The sequence below is a fragment of the Aptenodytes patagonicus genome, chromosome 6 (genome assembly GCF_965638725.1).
Source record: "Aptenodytes patagonicus chromosome 6, bAptPat1.pri.cur, whole genome shotgun sequence".
NCBI classification, from domain to species: Eukaryota; Metazoa; Chordata; class Aves; order Sphenisciformes; family Spheniscidae; genus Aptenodytes; species Aptenodytes patagonicus.
In genome coordinates this window covers 61,874,172-61,896,414 of record NC_134954.1, presented here as the reverse complement: position 1 = coordinate 61,896,414, position 22,243 = coordinate 61,874,172, and the positions used below count along the sequence as shown (strand labels likewise).

General features: G+C 41.7%; 1 protein-coding gene across 1 annotated transcript; it reads right to left on the bottom strand.

Annotated features, from left to right (window-relative positions):
• Positions 1-429: 429 nt before the first annotated feature.
• LOC143162471 (band 4.1-like protein 5) lies at positions 430-7,917 on the bottom strand. The gene is made up of 4 exons (XM_076342934.1): positions 7,306-7,917; positions 7,031-7,072; positions 6,486-6,619; positions 430-5,639 (listed from the first exon to the last, which is right to left on the bottom strand). Exons 1-4 carry the CDS (start codon positions 7,357-7,359, stop codon positions 5,582-5,584), a joined length of 288 nt encoding a protein of 95 aa, XP_076199049.1. The 5' UTR covers positions 7,360-7,917; the 3' UTR covers positions 430-5,581.
• Positions 7,918-22,243: the final 14,326 nt, after the last annotated feature.

Genomic DNA, 22,243 nt, shown 5'->3' with positions numbered 1-22,243 from the left:
TCTTTAGCATCCACCTGCAAGTTTCGATGCCATCTTAAGTTACGCTTTAATTGACAACAAAACAAGTTTATAACACGGCCTGCAGTTTTGACATCCCAAATAAGTTCACACATCTCTCCCCAACCCAGGTACTCTTAAATTAGGTTCTCTTAAATTAGAAGCTGCCAAGCGACCTTAGCATACAGACAAAAAAAATACGGTCCTGCAGAGTTAATGTACTGCCACAGAGGCTCCTCGAACTGCGGACCGGGTGAGCGCTCAGCGCGAAGAACGCATCTGCCGCACACCTTCGGCTTTGATTTCAGAGGTGCAGCAGCCCACCGGCCCTCACCGCACAGCTCATGTCCCAAGTCCCGGCCGACCCACCGGTCTTTTACTGCCATACCAGCGTAACACAGCGGTGCTTAAAGATGACTCTGCCAGACTTTTGCACTGACATGGTATATTTAAGACAAAACTACAATATAAACATTTCAAGACTGGGTTGAGTGGACTACAAATCACAGTTTCTTGTTCCCAGGTACAGTTTCAATACAGATCTCAGTGCAGTGCCTAAAACAGTTCATACATCGCTATTGGTGTGAAACAGAAGCAAGAGGGTGCACTTTGTTTTATAAAAAAACAACAAATAAATTATACATTGAGAGCTATTGCCAAGCTTTACATATAAAAGGTAAAAATACAGTAGTTAGTGTGGCTTTAACAAAAAAAAAATCTAGCTAAAAAAATATTCTTACATACTTTTAAAATAAGTTTGTCCAGTTATAGGTAGGTGTGTGTGTGTGTTTATGAAGCAGTGCTCAAGCCAAACAGTAAAAAGGAGGTGAACTCTGTAGGAGAACCTTGCGGCTCCCTGCTGCCCAGGGTCCGACATCACTGCAGGGTGAGCACCCACTCCTCATTGCCAGCAGGCGCGCACAGCCAGGCGCGATGCTGCGCTTTCAACAGGCTGCGCCGACCGCTTGGATCTCCCTCCTGAACACTGTGACAAGACAGCGGCAGCACTTCACGAAGTCACACCAACTCTACCTCCATTTGAGGGTGGTGGGAAGGGCCCTGTACTTATGTCTACGGTGCTAACGCTCAGACCAAACACACCCGGATTACACCTGCATCACTGCAAGGCCATTAGCATGGATTACTTTTAGGTTTTGGTATAAAGGTTATGATTGTCCAGCTGCATTTGAAAGCTGTGATGTTACCATGTCTAACAGCTATGTAGTTTTACTACAACTTTCTAGACTAACAAACACTCTACGTGCCCAGATAGAGCTTTAAATGCTAGCTGGCTGTGAAATAGAGCTGCTAACACTTAATTTGTAGAAGGTTTGGGTTGTACCAGAATATGTTCACAATGTGAAAAATATATCCAGTGCTGTCTGTGAAGGACATGCTGATCTTAACAGTACACCTTTGCTTCAGGAAACGAGAATGAGCAAGGTGCAGACAAAGGGATAACAGGCAAGGGCTGAAAATAGTTTGTGGAAGGAGACCCAAATGCAACTGAGTCCCTCTTAACGGTGCTGAAAATTTTCTTGCCAAAGTTGCGTCCAAAAAATTGTCCAAAACATAGTTTTTACACCGCTGTCTGTCTTTGACAAAGTGTATGTGGAATTTCAGTTTAAAATCTAATACATTCAAGCTAATTCATTAACCGTGACTGATTACCAGGTAAGTAGTTATTTTGTGTCATATGACTTACCTAATATTAAACCCCATTACCACTGAAGTAAAGAATAGATTCCCTTAATTCAACTGTAAGAGGGCCTGAACTCCCACGTTTTAACACCCGTTTCAAAAGCTTCTAAGACCACCGCCAGGTACGCAGCACATGCAGACTCTCTGGTCTCTCCCTGTTGGACTAAATGGGTGAGACTGAAACGCAGTTCTAAGATCCAGCATCTCCCGAAGATTAACCAGTCTGAGATATGGGGGGTGGGGGTGTTATTATTAACGTTAAGATTTCAATAAAATCTTTTACTCCAATCGCCTATGGAGTATGACCGGAGTAAAATCACTTTTACTTTTAGATCCCATTAGTGTAAGTTAGCATTTTTTAATTACAGAGTTAAACAGCCTCCATCTCTGACCAGCATTACAGGCACACACAGCAAAAGGGTACAAGGCCAATTAATGAGCACAGGCTGGGACAGGCATGAGGAAGTCAATGGGGGATAACTTTGTTAGGAAAAAAAATGTGAACTTTTTTTTTTGTTTTTAAATCAGGAAGCTGGCTTTTTCCAAATGACTGCAACAGAACCTGCATTTATTCATTCCTGTCAACTCTTACAGCTTTTAAGTGGTTGGCAGACTTGCCAACGTCCCAACACCAGATTCAAACAAAAGTTTTATTTATAAATCTCTTTAAATAAATCCCAAAAAATAAACTTTTAGGGGATGATTGGACCTTACAGCCAATCAATCAATAGTACCGCAATGGTAAGAAAATCCCTTTTTCTCAGTGTCACACAGGCATTAATTAATACTTTGTAACACTAACTGTAGGGACTATTACACCTATTTGTGTTTGATAAAATGCAGGTGATGAGTACTGCTCCGTTACCTGTTAGCCAGTCACGATACAACATGATACCTATAGTTTTAAAGCAAAACAGTGATGCAAAACCATAGGATGTTCAGATACCTACCTATGTGTCTGCTCAGACCACATAACTGTGGCGCCTTAGTCTCGCCAGGCTCCCTATACAAACAGTGATTTGGAATGGCTAAATAAGCTACGTTGAGTTAAATGGAGTGAATATTTGCTCCAAGTATTAGATGTCACTGGAAAGAGTTGGGTTTGCAGCCCCAAATCTACTAGAAATTCCAAGTCCCCCATTTAACAGTTGAAAATTTTGAATTTTTAAATAAAGTTTCAAGTATTAGTCCTCTGAAAATTGAGAAAAACCTTGCCCCTTTGAAATTTTCGTGTGTGCACGCATGTGTGCAAATACAACATTCCCCTCTGATCACCACTATCCCGACCATGCTGAAATAACAGTTGGCTACTTGGAACCACTTAGGTTTTTAGGGGGACACACCCACCACACGTTATTTACTTGTTATTTGCTGTATGCGATTGCTCGGGAGGAATCTAAGGATGGTATTCAACACGCAATGCTGTAGAACTGTAAACTTGTTATTCTACTTTTGGGAGGGATTCAAGCTAACAGTTCACAGAGCTCCTGAACCCAACAGGAAGAGTCAAATATCAAACATGCCTTGAAGAAAATGCTACTGCATTCTGTCTATTTACAAAACCAACACATGTAGCCGGCGAATGCCAGCTCAGCTGCTGAGCAAACAGATCAACAGCAAGTGCCAAGTTTCCCCACACAGTCCTGGCTTTGTGCAGGAAGCAGACTGTTGCAGCCATAGCTTCCCTTTTCCTGCAGGAACTTTGCTGGCAACTGTATTATTAATCCAGACTAAGACATTTGATATTTGAATCGGGAACCTTCTACATTTTAATATGCAGTAAGGCTCAGACTTAAAAGCATATAAAAAAGCCAATACTCAACTGGAAGTAACAGCGACAGAGCTGAACGGCTGGCGAGCAGAAACACTCCACCTGGCCCAGAACAGCAGCTCCCCTCTGGCTGGCAGTGCGGGGAGCCTGCCCGTGCAGTGCTTCAGGCGCTGGCTGGAGCAGGGACCTGAAGCGCCTGCCACCAATTTTGACTCCCAGTTCTTGAGGCAATGGCTGCAAATCATTGTCTGCAGAGAGTTGCTCTGGTATGTCAGTCCTAAGAGCTCCCCATGGTTTCTATGTTTCCCTATTAAGGCCTCAGGGGTTTTGAGGAGTGGCAGTGGGCCACGTAAATGCCACGTGGCTTCTTCCTTAACACTCTCATTCAACATCTTGCAAACAAGAGCACAAGAGCAGCAGTAAGAACACCCTAGCCTGAAAGAAGCAGCCTGGCCGGGCACCAGCTTACCTGCACAACCCACAGTGGTTTGGTCCAAACCTTCGTCTACACTGAGAGACGTGCACGCAGCCGGTGTGCAGAAATGAAGTTGTGCATCCAGGCTTCAGAACCAACTCTCACATTTAAAATTATTTCTAAGAACTACGTGTATATAAATATTTATAAACAGCAGCGCTATGCAGAAAACATCCTCCAACCCCAGGCATATGTACAAACCTCTTCCTAAGAAAGATCCCAGTTGTTTCATCTGTGCCTCCCTGTTAGGAGATGTGGAGTTCATCATCGGGCTTCTGTATTTCTCCTCCCTCTGACTCTGCACTGACCTTTTTCACAGGCTGTATCCGCAGGGTCCATGTGCTCACCTCTACATGTCCACAAGGCTCCTGCTGCCCAGGACTCAAATGATCTCTTACATATCATAACCTGTACTTCACCTGAGCACCAAAAGGCCTTCACCAGCTCTGCGGAGCGTGCTCTTGCAAGTGCTCCTACCTTCTTTCTACAAAGTGGTGAACTGCTTACAGGAACTTTTCATCTTTTTTTCCTGTTTTCACCTTATTCTTTCTATTCTTGGTCCACATACAACTATTAGATGACACTTGGAACAGGATTCGAGGTGGTGTTAAGAACTGATCTAGTTCTACCCTCATGCTGCTAACATACCTGGTAAGTATTCCCAAAGCACGGCATCTGGAAACAACACCCAGAAATAGCATGAACAGAAACAAGAAAATTCTTTTTCTTCCTAGTCCTGTATGACAATAAAACTAACTAATAAGCAGTTCCTGAAGTAAGCTGTACTTATGCCTTCACTGCTTCAGCATTTAAAACATACATATCTCTAGCCTAAAATGCATGTATTTGAGTCATATAGGAAACGAAATAATCAGTGTCAAAATGTGGGACCTCTGCTGTAGTCTGCTAGTGCTACAAGCTGTTTGGCAGGTTCATCTTCCTTTTCCTGGTTGCAACGAGCAGCTCAAATCCAGTCAACATAGTTGGTCACTGATGGACTAGATTTTCATTCTTTCCAGGTACTGTAACAAGAGGTGCAAGGATTATTAAGGGGTTTAAGGCCAAAAAGGAGAGTATGTGTTGGTAAAACAAAGGAAAAACAGAGGGAATAATCACACAGAAGAAAATGTCCTTGGCCATATGAAACAGTCATCGCTACTGTGAGCCACCATACATAGTATGGCCACAAGGTGGCCCTACAAGTTCTCCTAATCTTTCCAATATTAATCTACAGAGGTCAGGGATACCGTGCTCACACCCTACATAGCTAACATCACAGTGAACGCTTTCCATTAACACTTGAGAGGCAGCACAGGGTAAGAAAGACTAAACCTGGCGTGAGTGGAACACAACTAGATTCTGTTCCTCGCTTTCAGAACTAGCTCCAGTGTGGTATTTCACTTCTCCTGAGGGAGAAGATCAAATGTGCATGTGGTTTTATATCCTGGTTTAGACTGTAATTCCAGTTAGATTGCAAAAGATGTAGAAGTCTCTTCCTGGATCCTAGCAAACCAGCTGGCTGTTTGACTTCTGTTCAGCAAGAGTTCGATCCCAAGCAAGTCTTTTGGAAGGATCCCTTGGAGATATGTTCGAAGATTTGAGTTTTTACAAGGTGGGAAGTGCAGAAACTCCTTCTTCTAGAGTTCAGTGGTGAGTAAACATTTCGTTCTTATTGTAGCATCCTCAGTAACTGGGCTAAAAGGGAAAAAAAAAAAATGAGGCCCTGTAAATACACTCCTCCACAAAGATCTGCCGTAATGGATTAAAAAAGAAAAAGATGAGTATTCTTCCAAAGAGCGTTAATAGCTGTTCCCCTCGTAATTTAATGAGACCAATGGACAAACCTTTCCAATGGACAACTGCAGAAGAGCAAACAACCAATTTCACACAGTGCAGCAGGAGCATCGTTGCCATCCACATTGTAAGAGGTTCACTGAAAGGCCTGATCATCACTGCCATCGTTCTGCCTTACCAGCACGGCAGAATGGAATAGCAAGGGGAAAGGTTTCTACAGATTCTGTTTTCCGACTTCCTTACAGCTTGGAAGTAACTGGGAGACGCCCCCCCCCCCCCCGCCAATCCTCTGACAGGTATTGAAACACTGTAAAGAGATTTCTCAGAAAATTCACCTGTACCATCATTTTAGTCCAGTACTAAAACATGTTAGCAGATAAGGAAAGAAACTGAAGTGAAATGATCATTAAAAAGAATTAATCAATTTTATAGCGCTTATAGTGACAACAGGTTTTCCTCCAACTCCAGCTGAATTTGTATGCTTTGTTCCTTTACTTACTTGAATTAAAAAAAATGTTTTCTTACCCTTCAAACAATGTTATATAAAAATACACACACGTCAGCTGCTCTATTTATTTATAGGCTTTCAAATGCTATAAAGTGAGACAGAACTATAGTTTATAAGCACAGCAGAACAAGGCACTGTGTCTGAATGACCATTATAACTATTTAAGTGGAAGCAGCAAGAGCACATACTTCCTTTCCACCCCATACAGACTTCTGAAGCGAGTGCTGAGGAGACCTTACCTTGCAAGGACTTCGGATGTCTGCTGGGATGGTGGCAATCCAGCTGACGACAACAGAGTCTCCGTGCTGCCTTTCACTGCCTTCATAGCTAAGGCAACATCATTTCCCAAAGGCCCATTGGAAATCAGTCCAGTCTGAATTGGGGAGAACAAAACAGGAAACTGAAATAAAAACCTGCCAGGACAAGACAAGCTAATTTTTCACTATGATTTACTTACAACAGTAAAAACTAAGATTCATCAAGTTCCAGGGTGGGCTTCACTAAATGCAAGTTCTTAAAGAAACTTTTTGGCATTTACCCGCAATGTAATGCAGCGAAAATGAAGTTTAAATATTAACAGGATACGTATGTTGTTTGATTTACTCCAGCTGAATTAGTTTGCTTTATTTTGGTCTGGTACATTATTTTATGGGCTTTCAAATGATTACAAATTATTATATTTTACTATTTTACTTGAGCTCCTGTTTCTTAATCATGACAAAATCTTTCTTTTTTTCTTTTTTTTTTTTTGTTGTTGTTGTTAAGGAATGGTCAAATAACTCACTGGCACTATCCACCTTGGTGTTATCGTGGGCTGGGAAGACACCTACAAAAAGCAAACAAATGCTCATTAGAAAAGGTTGGAAGTAGCCAAGAACATTCTCAAAACAATACTGCCTCCCAAAACAATACTGCCTCCCAAAATGATCTCGGGTATTTGTCCATCACTAGCCTTTGAACCATGCTCATGATTAGCTGCAGATGATGTGACTTCACAGCAAAAGGTAAATGGCACCCACACAGCATACAGCTAATACCCGCCCACTCACAGAAACTCACTGGTAGCAGTTTCGGCATAGCGCGCCCCTTCCCAAAGGCACCTGAACCCATCATGTTTTTCTGCTTTGTGGACAAAGTTAACCGAGAGCACACTTCGGTGAACAGTTTAAAGGTCCTACTCCTTCCCCTTTTTTTTTGGTGCACACAACGTAACTCCTTTTTCGCCGGCACAGATTATAAGAGATTTTATCATGTACGTAAAAGGGTTTATTTGTATTAAAATTTTATTTTTCAAGTATTTATTTTACATATACACACACACATATATGTCTGTGCATGTATATACACATTTACATATAACTTCTGAAGTATTACATATACCCAAAAGCCCGAGAAGCAGGCTGGCACTTGCTGGTGTACTAAAATAAGACTACAGGCTCTTGTGGCACAGATACAAGTTAACTCTTCAGGTTCCTTCACTTCCATTACAAAGCTGTAGGGTCTACAACCCTACGCCAGCCACCCTTCAAGTAGGGGGGCATATATGCAGTGCTTCAGGTCAATCACCACTTCACTCTACTGCAGCAGATCCAAGCCTGGTGGACAGATGCTAAAGCCAGAGGAGAGTTTATGAGCGAAAACCATTGTACGTGTGAAGGAAGAAGTTTGGTTTTGAAATACATTTACCCGAGGTGTGGCTTCTGTAAAGTCAATTAGATTCTCTGTCAGTGATGTTAAGGAAACGTCCTGGTCATCTGGAGTGCTCTATGGAATAAATCAGTTTTGAATTGAATTCCCAGTAGTAACCAGATAGGTCTGCTGAATACTCTAGTGGCTTTCCAAGTTAGAGACCAGTGTCCTTAATGAACACCCCTGTTTATCAGGTCTGTTTTCTCAAATCTTTCCATATGATCTTTTTTAATAGCCTTTTCATTTCACTTATTCTCATCAACATATTGGAAACAAAGTCATTGCCACGTAAGCTGTGCAACTGTCCCATTCTCCTGTGCGAAGACAGGGTACTGAGCCATTCAACAAGAAGGTCAGCCAGGTCTGTGAGCTGAGTATTTGAACTCAGAAGATGAAATTGATAATTATTCAGTGGGATCAACTACATAATACAGGTTTAGAGGAACAACACCTAAAGGGCATGGTGCTTTAGTGATCCAGAGTAACCCCTCAGTCTGCTGAAGTAACAGCAGAGTCCAGTGTTGGACTCTTCTTTTGGAGAGGGACAAAGGAAAGTTGACCCCTGAATTACTACGTGATTTCATGGAGTCCAGTTAAAAATTACCTTATCCTTAAGGTAACCAGAATACAACAATTAAACATTTAATTTGAACTTTTCCCTCTGTGGTTTTTTTGATACGAACTGCCTATGTCAGAATTTCATCCCTGCAGTCTCCTTCCTGGAGCATCAAATCATTGGGATATGAGGGGCTCCCCACCAGCGCAAGGAAAACAATCTGTTTAGAAAAATGTCAGGCAAAGAACCTGAAAGGACACTCAGAAATGGCCTTTGGAGAGATCTGTACAGTGTCCCCATCTGCTCCAGAAAGCGCTCTCTGGCATTCACCAACGACTGGTATTCATTGAGTTATGAGAGGCATGCAGCAAGGTCTGCTGTGCTTGCCTGGAGGCATCAGTAGCTCAGAACGTGACACACAGAAACCTTCCAGGCTGGCAGGTGGTGATACCTTTGAAACAGCAGCCTCCTCAGCTGGAGCCAGACTAGCTGGAATCAGCAGGTCCTCATGGTTAGAGGCAGCGTTGTCCTCATTTAACGCATTACTGAAAGGAGAAAACATTCTCATCGGCACACTGCCTGGATAGCATGAAACAGTGCTGCTTCCCTGATAGCTCAACCCAAAAACTCGACACCAGTTCCATGCAAGGCAGACAAAAGACCAACGTTTGTGAGTACGTTGAAGCAAATGCCTTCCAACTACCTCCACAGATTACTGCTCTCTTTCATAGTTTCAGCTACAGCTGTGTACAGACCCAACAGTATCAATATCTTCTATCTCAAAGGAGCCTCTTCAGCCCTTGTTTCTAATTCACCTGAAGCCTTCCCTGCCATCCTCTTATCTTCCTCTTTAGAGCCAGGGGCAGCAGGATGTCAGATATTTCAGTCGTTTCAGAAGATGAGAGAGATTTGCTTACTGCTTGCTAGAATACTCACCTGAGGCCTGGCCTACACTGATTAACTGTTGCAACAGTAATTAAAGATGCATCGGTAAACCTGCTTAGTTAGATGTAGCCTAAATGCTCAGCAACTGTTCCTCATCTTTTCAGACCTGTTCATGATAATCTCCATGTGGTTCCCTTACCCCAGAAACACATTTCTCCTGAATCACTTACGGAACAAAGGTGTTTGAGGCAGGGGTTGCTTTCAGCAGCTCTCTTGGGTCTTGAAATACTGGACTGGTTGCTGGGGGACTACTCGGTGTTTTGCCTGATGGGAGAATGTTCCTGGCACAAAACAACAAAAAACAAAACAAAAAACCAGGTACAACCTTCCACGGAAAGCTCTTGTTACAGCGTATTTTTTCGGATCGCTAGATGTACATTTTATTCAATATCCCCACGTGCTCTTTGAGGTCTGACACATGCTCATCTTCACAAATGGTCAAGAAATTATATGTTGCAACCCTTTAACTTTTTCAATGCCTGAAATCCCACCGGAACTAGCAATCATTTGAGACTCAGTAATTCTCAGGAAATCAGCTGTCAGTGTCAGGTTTTTGTACAGTGCTGTATTTGGGTAACTAGATCACGCGCTTCTTCCAAATCTATTCAGTACCTGGCAGCAGCATCCTGAATATTGGAATTCTTGACACCTGTCAGGCTGTCTTCTCTTATGACCTGAGAGGAAAAAATGAACAAAGATATACATTTCTGATACCTGCTTCCGTCTTGTGTCAGTTCTGACATTCACAGAAGAGCCGAGCGTCTCCCTCCCAGCACGGAAGCGTGCTGTTCATCTACTGCTCAGGGACTGAAAACATCAATTCTATGTGAAAACCTCAGTGCAGAAATAAAAATAATTCACCAACATAGCCAAATAAAATACCATTATTTGCTACAGAATTTACTAGAACATGCTAGAAGCATAGTCTTAGCCACAGAATCACAGAATAATTTCTTGGTTAGAAGGCAACCTTTGGAGGTTATCTGGCTCAATAACCACTCGAACCAGGGCTTGTTCAGGGCCTTGTCCAGTTACATGTTCAGTATCATCAAGGATGGAGATCGCTCCCTGGGGAACCGTTCCAGTACCAGACCACTATTATTGTGAAGAAAGGCTGAAAGGCTCTCTTGCTCTACCTTGGACTTTGGCTCTTGGAGCACCCTTATCTGCAAGGCACCTTCTCCAACACCAGGCAACTGAAGAGAAACAAAACAGTTGAGAATGTCACAGTCCTTATCGGCTGAGTATTTACCTTGTGCCCTGCTTCTGCCTGGGCCTTCAGGATATTGCTTTTGAGATCTGCTGGAAGCCACGTTGCTGCTGCGATTGGGCTCTCAATTGCATTGTTAAGACATTTATCTGTCAACTTTACCACTTCATCCTAGACATAAAAAAAAAAAAAAAAAAAAATCTTTATTAGAAGCAGTTCCCACATGGAAAAGTCTGGGCTGAAGTTTATTAACACCTCTAAATAACAAGAAGGCTCTGAGTGAGAGGAAAGTCAGCAGATTTATACTGAAATGAAAAAGCAATTTTTTCCTTTATTTTGGAACTCAATTGTAAAGTCACAGCAAAACATAAAGTAAAAAAAGCACAATCCTTAAAAGTGGAGATGCAAAGTGCTGTGCTAAAAATACAGCGTGGAAGAACTGAAGTGGACCCTAAATTTGCAGCCTAGTTTACTGATAGGAGATCAATACAGCAGCCATCATATCATATCAGTATAGCCTAACTATAAGTTGATAATTCACTCTCAAATGCAAGCTGGGAAGATTTTTACCTTAAAATCCATTTATAAATTAGAACAACAGTTTAATGTGCTACTTAGCCACCTCTCCCATCACTGATTATATCAGAGCAAACTGGCAGCCAGATACATAATGAAGACAATTAAAAATGAGATACCTTTCACTACAGTATATTTCATTATGTGAATTGCATTTCTTAATTATAAAATGTTAATTAAGCATTCAATTTACTAATTGCTCTTTGATTAGTGACAGAAGTTAATTAACTGAGTGGAAACTAAACCTTGCGACCTCTCTTCTCGGGGTATGACTCAGCAGGGGGAGACAGAGTCCTGCTTTCCTCCCCACATGCCACCGTCGCTGGCTAAGGCAGGCTCCTTCCTGGAGGCAAGTGCTGCATTCCTGCAACACGCCCCGGAGCAGGCACAATCCTGCTGCACTCCTCCTTGCACGAACTGCAGCCTGTCCAGAAGGAATGAAGCCCGTCGCACAGAGAGCAAGCAGGGGAGAGAAGTTAAAAAGAGGTGAATGCCTGTCCCCTACACAGCTCTCCATCCACTTCTGGCTTTTTTCGTTCACTGGAAATGCTGGTGAGAACTTCTAGGTATTTGGTCTTTAGAGAGGGGAAAAACATCTCCTTTTCTTGTCTCCCCCTAATTCACCTTTTGGGGTATCCAAATAGGAACTTATGAGCCCATCTAAAGGAGAACCCGTTTTAAAATTTTGACCCTAGTCAGCAATGAACTTTGCAAAATAGTCAAGGGTCACTGTCAACATAAAAAGGTATGAGGACCAACAACCAGTGTTGCTAATGACTATTGCTAGCAGATATTGAGAGATGCACGTAATTCATGAAGGCTAACAAAACAATTAATTATTAAACATTTAAGTGTTTTTATTTTAGAGAAGCTTCTGGAATTGCCAAAAGTCTGGAATAATTAAAACTGAATTATTATTATTTGTACAGTCACATACCCAACTGTGACAATCCTTAAAGCCTTACACTGGACCTCACCGAACCAGATGCTGTATGTAACAGTCCCTGCACAGAATTTCTAATGCGTTATTCCAGTACCAGTGATATAGTAAATTTGATTATTTTAACTGAGCACATGAGTACACTGGTGCTTTAAGCACCAGTGTGTGGTTAAACTTCCTCTCCGCTTCCTCCACCTGAACAACCAGTTTAATTAGGTCACTCTAGTCTATTAGTGATTAGATTCCCAACTTTTGAAAAGTTCAGTACTATTTGGAAATATTTTAATGTAATCAAGTATAAGTTCTATACCACCAGGGAAGTATTCCAATCAATATTCAAGATACATTTTTCTCAATCCTTTCTATTTTGTGCTTGAAAAAAGCAGTGGTGTTTTACTGGTTTTTTTAATGGAAAGAGCATGTAGCTAGAGGGGAAAGCATTTGGCACCTGATAACGCCTCAAGATGTCTAATTGACATTTCAGTTGTTCACATAAAACAGTAAGGCTGCTGGGGTTTGTCAATATTCTAGCTTGTTATGAATTTTTATTGTTTCCATGTACTAGACAAGCTATATTTGTGCTCTATTCTTCAGTCAAATATGGAGCTAGACAGCGATGTAAAAAGGGAAGGAAAGATTGAAGGCGGCAGCAGGGCGTGCGATCCCAATCCTTTGTGCTTTTGAGCAGCGTTCCTGGTGCCACTGAAAAATCACTTTGTGCAGGGAGATGGAGTCTAATACAGGCACATTTTGGAGCAACTTCCACGTGTTTACAGATCACAATGAATTCAGAAAAAGAAAACCCTCACGTCCTTGCATTTCTGACTCTGGAGCAGACTTCGAACACGGGCAAACAGGGTGAACTTTTCATTGTTCATTTCGCTTCAGAAGCTGATGAAAGCGGAGCGTCGGTGTATTTAAGAGCTATTTGCTCTCTTTTGTCAGATCTGGTCACTGCACTAGTGAAAGCTGGGAAAGGACAAAGTCACATTCTTCCATCCCAACAGATTTTGGCAGGGAGCAGCGGTGAAGAATGAAGCTATTCATTCGCCCCTTCCCAGTTCTCATTCTAGAAAGATTTCTCTTTTTCTCTGAAAGAACACGGATAGCTAGATAAATATTTCCCTATCAAAGAAATCAATCAAGATTGATTGATTGCAAGTATAGAATTACGTAAAGATGATTGTCAGGCCACCTCTGACCCCTGATGGAAAATAGTTCAAGATTTTTAATTAACAAAGCTGAAGTGAGCAGTTCATTGGCATTTGACAGTGTCACTTAAGAAGTTCAGGATGCAGCTCTGCCTTCATAAGCAGAAAGGCTAATGCTTTCCCCCGATGCATTTTACCAAACCTTTTATGTGCTGTAACTGTTTCTACATAGGTAGGTATCTTATGCACTGGTAAAACTTCAGGGAGATGACATGCTGAAATTTGTAATCACACACTTTCAGAGAGAACACTGTAACACTGTTCACCTGAGGTAACAGCAAGCTCCAGGATCTAAGCTCATTGCAAGGTTTTAGTGGATATATTGCAGTCCCATTCAGTTCAGTCAAAAGAAGGTGCCATAAACACCTCTTTTACGAACAGAAGTAAGCAGGAGGAGAGCCAATAGGTACATTTTTGTAACAAACACCATAAGTGGAAATTCTTTCTAAAGCAGCCTTCAAAAGCAGGAAACAACGTGTTTTTAATAGTTATTCTTAGGTCACCTTTTTCAGGACTCATTTCCAAACCATAAACCTTCATCTCTAGTCGCAACTGGGTGTGCTCATTTGGTGCTACTGTAACCTACACGTCTTTGCAATTTGAAGCATACAGAATTTAAAGTATACAAAGACAGTCTCTAATGTTTGTCTATCTTTTTAAACAAACACTCTCAAGTGACTTCTTGGTAAGCTACATCATAGGCTGAAAAGCTTTATTCAATCTTTTCTACCCGAGGAAAACCACTGATGATCTACTCTTATGTTTTCATAATACAATTCGCACTCCCTTCTTGAAAGCTGAAGTCTCTTTTACCCAAAGAAAGAATCATATTGGCATACTGTTGATCCATACATCACATATTTCTCAGTCATGCAAATGTTCTTGCTCTCTAATCAGGTTACTACCACCCCAGTATCTGTAACCTCTAATATCCAAAGTTACTTGGCACCTCATATGACAGCAGCTGGATAACTGTGACTGTACTGTATTGGCAGCTGTTTGTTAGATTAGCTCATTACCGGAATCTTATCTTGCTTACTATATATCAGCCACAGTTTAAAAACCGCTAGAACACTTTTGCTCCATTCTCTCTATTTAACCAATTAAATGTTTTTTTTTCCCCTCTTTGTCTGAACTAAAATGGAGCTCAACCGGCAAAAATATTCTGAAATAAACTCTGCTCATTTGCTTTAGTTTATGCGGAGGCAGTGTTTCAGCATAACAAGACCTATAGGCTACTGACTAATCTTCTTAGAGACTTGGTAATCTTTGTAATGCACTCACCAAGCGGAGAGGTGCACAAGGCATCCCTGACAACAGTCCTTAAAGGGGACACTTAAAGCCAAACGGCCTGCAGCACCAAGCATACCAAAGCAGCAGCCTTCTCTCACACGGAGCGGGGGGAACAAATGCTCAGGAATGGGTTCAGCCCAAACACGTACTGCTAAACACCTCTCCTGGCAACCGGTTCATTTTACTATTGAGGGAGCAAGAAAAATCATATCTGCTTCACCGAAAGTTAGATAAATCCTCGGGCCTCCCTGCAAGGGAGGGTAGTACAAACAGAGATAACACTGCCAGGTGTTTTACTCTCTCTGCTTGTTCAAAATGCAGTAAAGCGCTAAAGCTTTAACACCGGGGGAAGCAGAGTAAGGGAAATCTAAATTCCAAATTTTTTAAAGCTCATTAAAAAAAAAAGAATAGTATCTTGCATGGGTGCAGTTGTCTGATAACCAGTGAATCTATGAAAGTTCACTGCTGTTGTAAGGGAGGATTCCCGTCCTCTCCATCCCTTCTAGCAACACTACTTATTTTCACTATGGCTCTGGCATTTCTTTGACCCCTTCCATGAACCTATTTAGCTCACGATTTAACAACTTAAAAAACCAAAACAAACAAAACCAAAAAAACCCAACACCTTAACAAAAAGTTCAAAACAAAAAAGGCAAAAAATTTTTTGTTTGCCATTTTGTAGGCTACATTGGTTCACTGAAACATGCAACGATTCCTGGAGGTGACGGAGGAGAGAAGGAAGCCGGGGAAGGAAGAGCAAAAAGGAGTGAGGGAGAGGAGAGCCCTCGCCCTGTTCAGGGCACTGAAGCTCGTATTTTGGCTCAGCTGCTGGTGGAAATGCAGCCTCACTTGCTCAAAAGGATTTATGAGAGCACTAAATCAAACCACATCACTCCTCTCTATGTAAACACACAGAGCACTAACACCTACTTCAGAGAGCAGGTAAAAACTGGTTACTTAACAGGAGGGACGGATCACCAGCAAACTTGACTCAAAACAAAACGTCAAAACAATGTTCTGGGAGGGTTACCAAAGGCAACTGAAAAACACCAGGAAAGCAGCTCACCCCCTCAAAAATGAGGGTGAACTATACAACACCGTACACTTGGGAACCTACAGATAAAGACAACTGAGGAACATTTCAAGTGTTTATGCCTTTTACTCCCATTGATTTTAGAAAATTTCACCAGGCCACAGTCTGCATAGGCGCACGTGCCCCTCTGCCCCCCATCTTTATCTCACTGCCCTGTCACACGCAGGTTTATATGTAACAAAGCATTTGTATTTCCTTTACTATCCCCAATATTACTCACTCGTATTCTTAAAAATCTTGCAAACGGCTCAAGGTAAGTGTAAGACTGTTCAGAATGATTTGAACAAAACTCAGCGACTCTGCCAGGAAGAATGAATCCCAAGTACCTGTATGTTTATGTTTACGTTGGGACGCTCGGCTGGCACGGGGCTGCTGTGCTCTGTCTCCAACTGTTTCAGTTTTAGGAACGTGTCTTCAAATGCTGAAAAAGACAGAAAAGACATCTTCCTAATGTCACTGTGGAGTTATTTGACTTGTAACTTGCATTCTTCCTGAGCACTAATTATATGGTTTTACAGTTGTGGAAAAAAGCACAGGGACGGGGAAGCTACTTGCTCAACCTTGAATGCAACTTTCAAGCCTACAGACTGTATGTACCTAATCACAACACACTGCACTGCTGCAAGTTCATTTACCCAGCCATCCTCACAGCGAACGAGCAAGCAGCAAGACTTAATTGCTCAGATGGTTGCACTTCACTGTATTTGTGGCTAAAGTCAGATCTCATGAAGAACTGTAACTTTTCCCTTGCACCTCTGTCCTTGGAAATGAGCTGCCTCCATCTGAAACGGGGAGAGCTGACTGACTTTGTTGTCCCAGTGGTGGGCAAAACTGTCCTTATGCATATAATCTAAGGGAGCTTTCTAAAACATTTCTGGATTTTTGTAAGGAAAAAACCTCGTAACAACCTAATCAGTTAACTTGGACCCCACACGTCATGATAATAGGGAAAAATCCTTAAGTTTGCTTACGATCAGAGTCTGCTTTTTCAGCAGCTGTTTCCTTTGTGCCAGGATAAGGGCAACTAACAGCCTCTTCTGAATCTCCTGTTGCCAAGCCAACAACTGGACGGCCTACGGCATCATCAACACAAGTTTCTGGCAACTCCGTGCTGTCTAGCAAATCAACAAGAGGTACACTGCAAAGGCAGAAAGATGGGCACAGATACGCAGAATCATGTTACCACTCTTCCTGTAACAAGAAAAAGCTTTAACACACGCAATCTCTTTTTTCAAGCTGTCTTCTGGGAACCAGACACATTCTGTAAAAACTGTTTCAGGTAACTAATAGACATTGGCTTTCAGTGAGTTTAAAAAAAAAAAAAAGGGAACATTTCATGTCTGTAGAAGAACTGACTTCATAACAAAACAGGTCCACACTGCCTGCTGCTTCATCACATAGTAGTGGAAAAAGTGAAGAGAGAAGGAGGGAAGATTTTATCCATTAAATACACTTTTTGGAACAAACATCTGAAGTTTTTCTAACAAAGTCAAGGTACACTTTAGGATTTTTACAAGAGAAAAAGCTAAGTTAGGGGAAGGGAAGTTGATACTGTTAACAAAAAGCTACTTGTACAGCACTTTGCCCAACACTTGTAAGCAGAATAGAGGGCAGAAGGGTGCACTGCATAGGTCTGCATTGACACTATGTTATGGTTAGGCATACCTATAAACTAGTTTCAGTTTTGTTAACTTGGGCAGAGACATGAATGAAACCTTAGCAGTCACAATATTTTAAGTGAACCACAGCATGTACTCTGTACCCTGTTAGGATCACTTGTTTCACCTCCTTTGCTTTCTAATGGAAATGTCTCCTTTTTATTTTGTCCTACCATCTGTATTTCCAATGAAAATAGAAAAACAATTACAAAACCAAAAGTTATACTATGATGCTTATGTTGTGCAGTCAGGAATCTCATCTCTCTTCAAAGTTCAGGAACAGCTAAAGCCATCCTAACAGAAAACTGTAACGAATATGGAAAAAACAGCTGCTGCAGAACATGATGGTTAATCAGACAACCTGCACACACAACTGCAGTTTGACTGTCGCCCATTTCAATCAACAATCATACTTACATACAGTTTGGTTGCAATATTGGTTTAAGAAGAAAAATTTATCACTTTTCAAAGTCCTGTCCCAAATACGAGAACAATGATACCAAGCAAGTATCCACCACAAGAAAACTTACCCTTATGCACGGACAGAGACGCTTCCTACTTGACCGTTCAGACCAGCTTCTCCCTTATCGCTAACAGGTTAATGCCCCCTGCCTCCCTCCAGCCCCTGGAATTTGGAAGCAGTCCCCTGTTGTCACTAGAGGCTCCAGGGAAAAACTCCACCCTCCAGCTTAAGCACCCAAAAGAATCCTTCCAATGTTAAATATATACCTCTGGAAACAGATTACAGGATATCACTGTTTTAGTGCTAATAATGTACAAATCATCTTAAGACAATTAATTGCCATGAGGCAAACTGAGGTCACTTGCTTGATTCTCTTAAAAGTGGTGGAATAAGAAGCTACTAGCAAAGCAAATAATAGGAAACCTTTCAACCTACTGTACAGCCTCTCTGTGCACCCATAATGGGAAATGGCAAGCAGCAGATAGTCTTGCAAAGGGGGAATGATGGATACATAGAATTTCAATTATTAGAAGAAATAGGCAGGAATAGATGCTCTTCCAATTAAGGCAACAAAGTGAGACTGAATCCCGTACCTTACTATCAGAGGATGCCTATGCATGAAAGTGAAAATGTTTTATAACCTTCACACGAAGCCAACCCTTTTCTTCCTATTTGCTGACAGTTTTCTGTAAATAGCCTCCCAAATGTTTAATATGACAACCAGTGTAGGAAGTTCAGATTTTGCCTGCAGCACAGAGAGATGCTGATGCCATGACATGTTGAAGGAACTAGGTATAAGCTCCTATGAACTCCACATAAGAGAGGTGATGTAGAGCACCAGTAACTCTTCTTTGTGCTGTAATCTTCTAACGCTTTTCTTAGCATTGCAGCACAGTGGAGAGAAAATGCATGAAAAATGAAATTTATCTTCATTAGAAAATTGCTAGGATAATTACACTAGCCTTTTTTCCCCCCTATGACAACTGCAGTAACATTTACTAGACAGACAAGAGAGTTCATTCAAAAACCTGCCCACTAGAAATAAGGGCAGTCTTGAAATCTGGCGGCATATTCAAATGGCACACGCAATGTCTAGTGTTGCTCCAAAAGCAGTGTACTACTTACATTAAGGTGATGAAAGTTTGTAGGAAACCTTATTGCCATTTGTGCCACGGGATGGAGGACAGCTGAGGTAGCAAGGACAACTGAGGTGAGTCCCGGCAGCTTCACCCCTGCATCACAGCAGGGTCTCAAGGAAACTAAATGAATTTTAGGCAGACCCAAGAGAAGCCTCCTAAGCCAAGATTCAAGTAGGAATTGACCCCATTTTGCCCTCAGACCCACTGAAACACCTACTTAGCCACCCTGAGATAGGCAGAGTCACAAGAGGAAAGTCATACTAGGGAGACCCTCAGCCACTGGAATTTGCAGGCACAAAAGACGAGTTCCCCAGAGAGCATTAAATTGTTTGAGGTCACCCAGATTCTTCACCCTCTTCAGAGCACCAGCAGGAAGTCTACCATGCAGCCTTCATAAACGGCCAGACTACGGAAGTAAACAGCACAAGAGACTTCATTTTCATCACTGCACAGAATTTCTGACTTCTCTTACAAAACACTGGTGAACTGTCATGCCAATCATAAAGGAAATAATAAAAGGCTTCCCAGGAAAAGCAGAACTTCTACGATAGTCAGTATGCAGTACTCAAGAATGAAATGGGCGTTAGCTTTCCACGTTCCTCCATTTACCCACATACAAAGGGATATTTGAACTCTGCGTAGTAGTAAGTGCCAGGTTTTGTGTCTTCAGAATCAACTTCTATCAGCGTATTTTAAGAAATATTCTGAGGGACAAGCTGATAAATTATACCAGGAGTTCAAGCCATACAAATAATTATGAATGTAGGAATAATCAAAGGGTTTTAGTGCCTGGAAAGGTTTGTCAGCCCACTAATAAATCAAACAGAAGTCGTTACATGCTCAGGGAACTCCCACAGTTAAGGGAGTTAGCTACTGCATTATTTCTTCTTTTTGCCTGACAAATATATTGATATTAGTACGTACCATACAGCATACAATGCATAACGTGACCGAGAAAGCTGTCAGTTACAAAGGGTATGATTTTTTTTTTTTAATTTCCTAGCTGAAAAGCAAAAACAATACCTCATTCTAGTTTGTGAGATACAATCTGCAAAATACATTAACTATCCAAGTCTGTTGCAAAAGAGATAATTCTTTTGCAAGTAATCTCACTTGAAACAGCACGGAGCACCATACAAGCTAATTTATTTTTTGAAACTGGTAGTGACACTGCATAGTTTCTCACACTGACTCTGCAAGGTAGTACAATAGTATGACATTCTTTGTTCATTTCCTTCATTTTGGGACATTCAATGTTGTACCTGAAGGTAAGAAGAGTAGTAAATTTAAGCCTGTCATCTTTTCAGATTATTTTTTTTCCTAAACAAAAATACAAAATATTCAGAAAAAAGAACTTCCTTTTCCATTTAAAGTGAGGAAAGCAAAAGAAAAAATCCTGGGGATGTATGATCCTACAAATGGAGACTGTTCACGTGCACTCAGTTTCTAATCAAGCAGGCTGAGTCCCATATTCCAAGACTTCTGCTGTCTCCCATTTGTTTGAAGATAATTCCATATACTGACATAGCGTAATATACGCAAGTCAACAACTACAGGAAAGGAAAGAAAACACCCTTAGGAAAAGGTGCTGGCTGCAGAACCTTTGTGGATATTAAGCAAAGATCTGTCACCACCATACTGTTTAGAAAGACAGCCATGTGTTTCCTCAATGCTATTCCTAGAGCACGTGACCTGTCACTGTAAAAAATGCAGCTAGGTGTGGTTGGTACTAGTGTGGTACAATTTCTCCGTCTGCTATTGAGAGCTGTCACTTACCCTAGTGGAAACCAGGATAATAATTCTCCCCAAGTCAATGAAGTCACACTAAAATAAGCCCAGCACAGAGCAAAATCGACCCTCAGGATGTATGGAAGATTAAAAGCCACATGGCAAAAGCATGCAACATATACCATACTAAAACACTCAATTCTAAAGGTAGATGGATTTCAGGCAACCAGGTTTGCTTCCCCTGTCCTGAATCTGAACTAGTTCCGCTGTCATGCAAAAAATCTACTATGAAAACTTTAGCCAAAGCTTTAATTACCAAACTTGCAGTTAATCCCAGGGCAGCCTGTGGCAGTTAGCACGCTGCAGGCAGCTGGGACACCCAGGACTCTAATCAGAACTGGTGAGACACCCCTGGAGTGCTGTGCACAGCTCTGGGCTCCCCAGGACAAGAGAAACGTGGACATACTGGAGGGAGTGCAGCAAAGGGCCACGAAGACAATAAAGGGTCTGGAGCATCTGACATAGGAGGAGAGGCTGAGAGAGCTGGGACTGTTCAAGCCTGGAGAAAAGAAAGCTCAGGAGGATCTTACCAGTGTGTAAAAAACCTGATGGGGGGGTGTAAAGACAACAGCCAGACTCTTCTCAAGTGAGCCCAGAGACAGGACAAGAGGCAATGGGCACAAACTGAAATACAGGAGATTCCACTTAAACACAAGAAAAAACACCCTTTTTTGCTGTGAGGCTGGTCAAACACCAGAACAGGTCGCTCAGAGAGGTGTGAAGTCTCCATCTTTGGAGATACCCAAAATCTGGCTGGCATGGTCCTGAGCAACCTGCTCCACTCAACCCTGCTTTTAGCATGAGGGTGGACCTACATGATCTCCAGAGGCGTCTTCCAACCTCAACTATTTAATTCCATGATAGCTACACAAAACTTCTCTGATACCCGAGGAGTCAGCCACTACTTGCAGTGGCCTGACCACTACATAAGCACATCTGAACTTAAAGCTCTGCGATAAAGCAGTGACTTGTTATTGCAACAACGTTCCTGCATTTTAAATACAAAACTACCCCAAATTCCTCCACTCAAATTAGTGGCAGCTTCTCCCTCATCTACACAGAAATTATACAATATTTTAAAGTTAAAACACCTGGTTTCATTTGCCTATTCATATGCAACTTTATAAATAATAAATAGGTTTGCAACAAATGTTGTAAACTCCAGAAGTTTACAACATCCACCTTGCAAAATCTAAAACTAAAAATAGCACAACAGATTGCTCTAATCACATCTGTAGATCCCACAGATCTTTAATATGTAGCTTGCATATTCTTTTTTGTTTTAAGCAGAGTTGTAAAATAGAGACTCATATTTCATTAGCAATTTCTTTCCCCCGTCAGATTGCAAGGGTGAGGAGGCCAAGATATCTCGGGCAATATTAAGTTATGTCCTGGCTGAGACTAACTTTCTTGGTTCTTTGGGGCTGGATATCTGA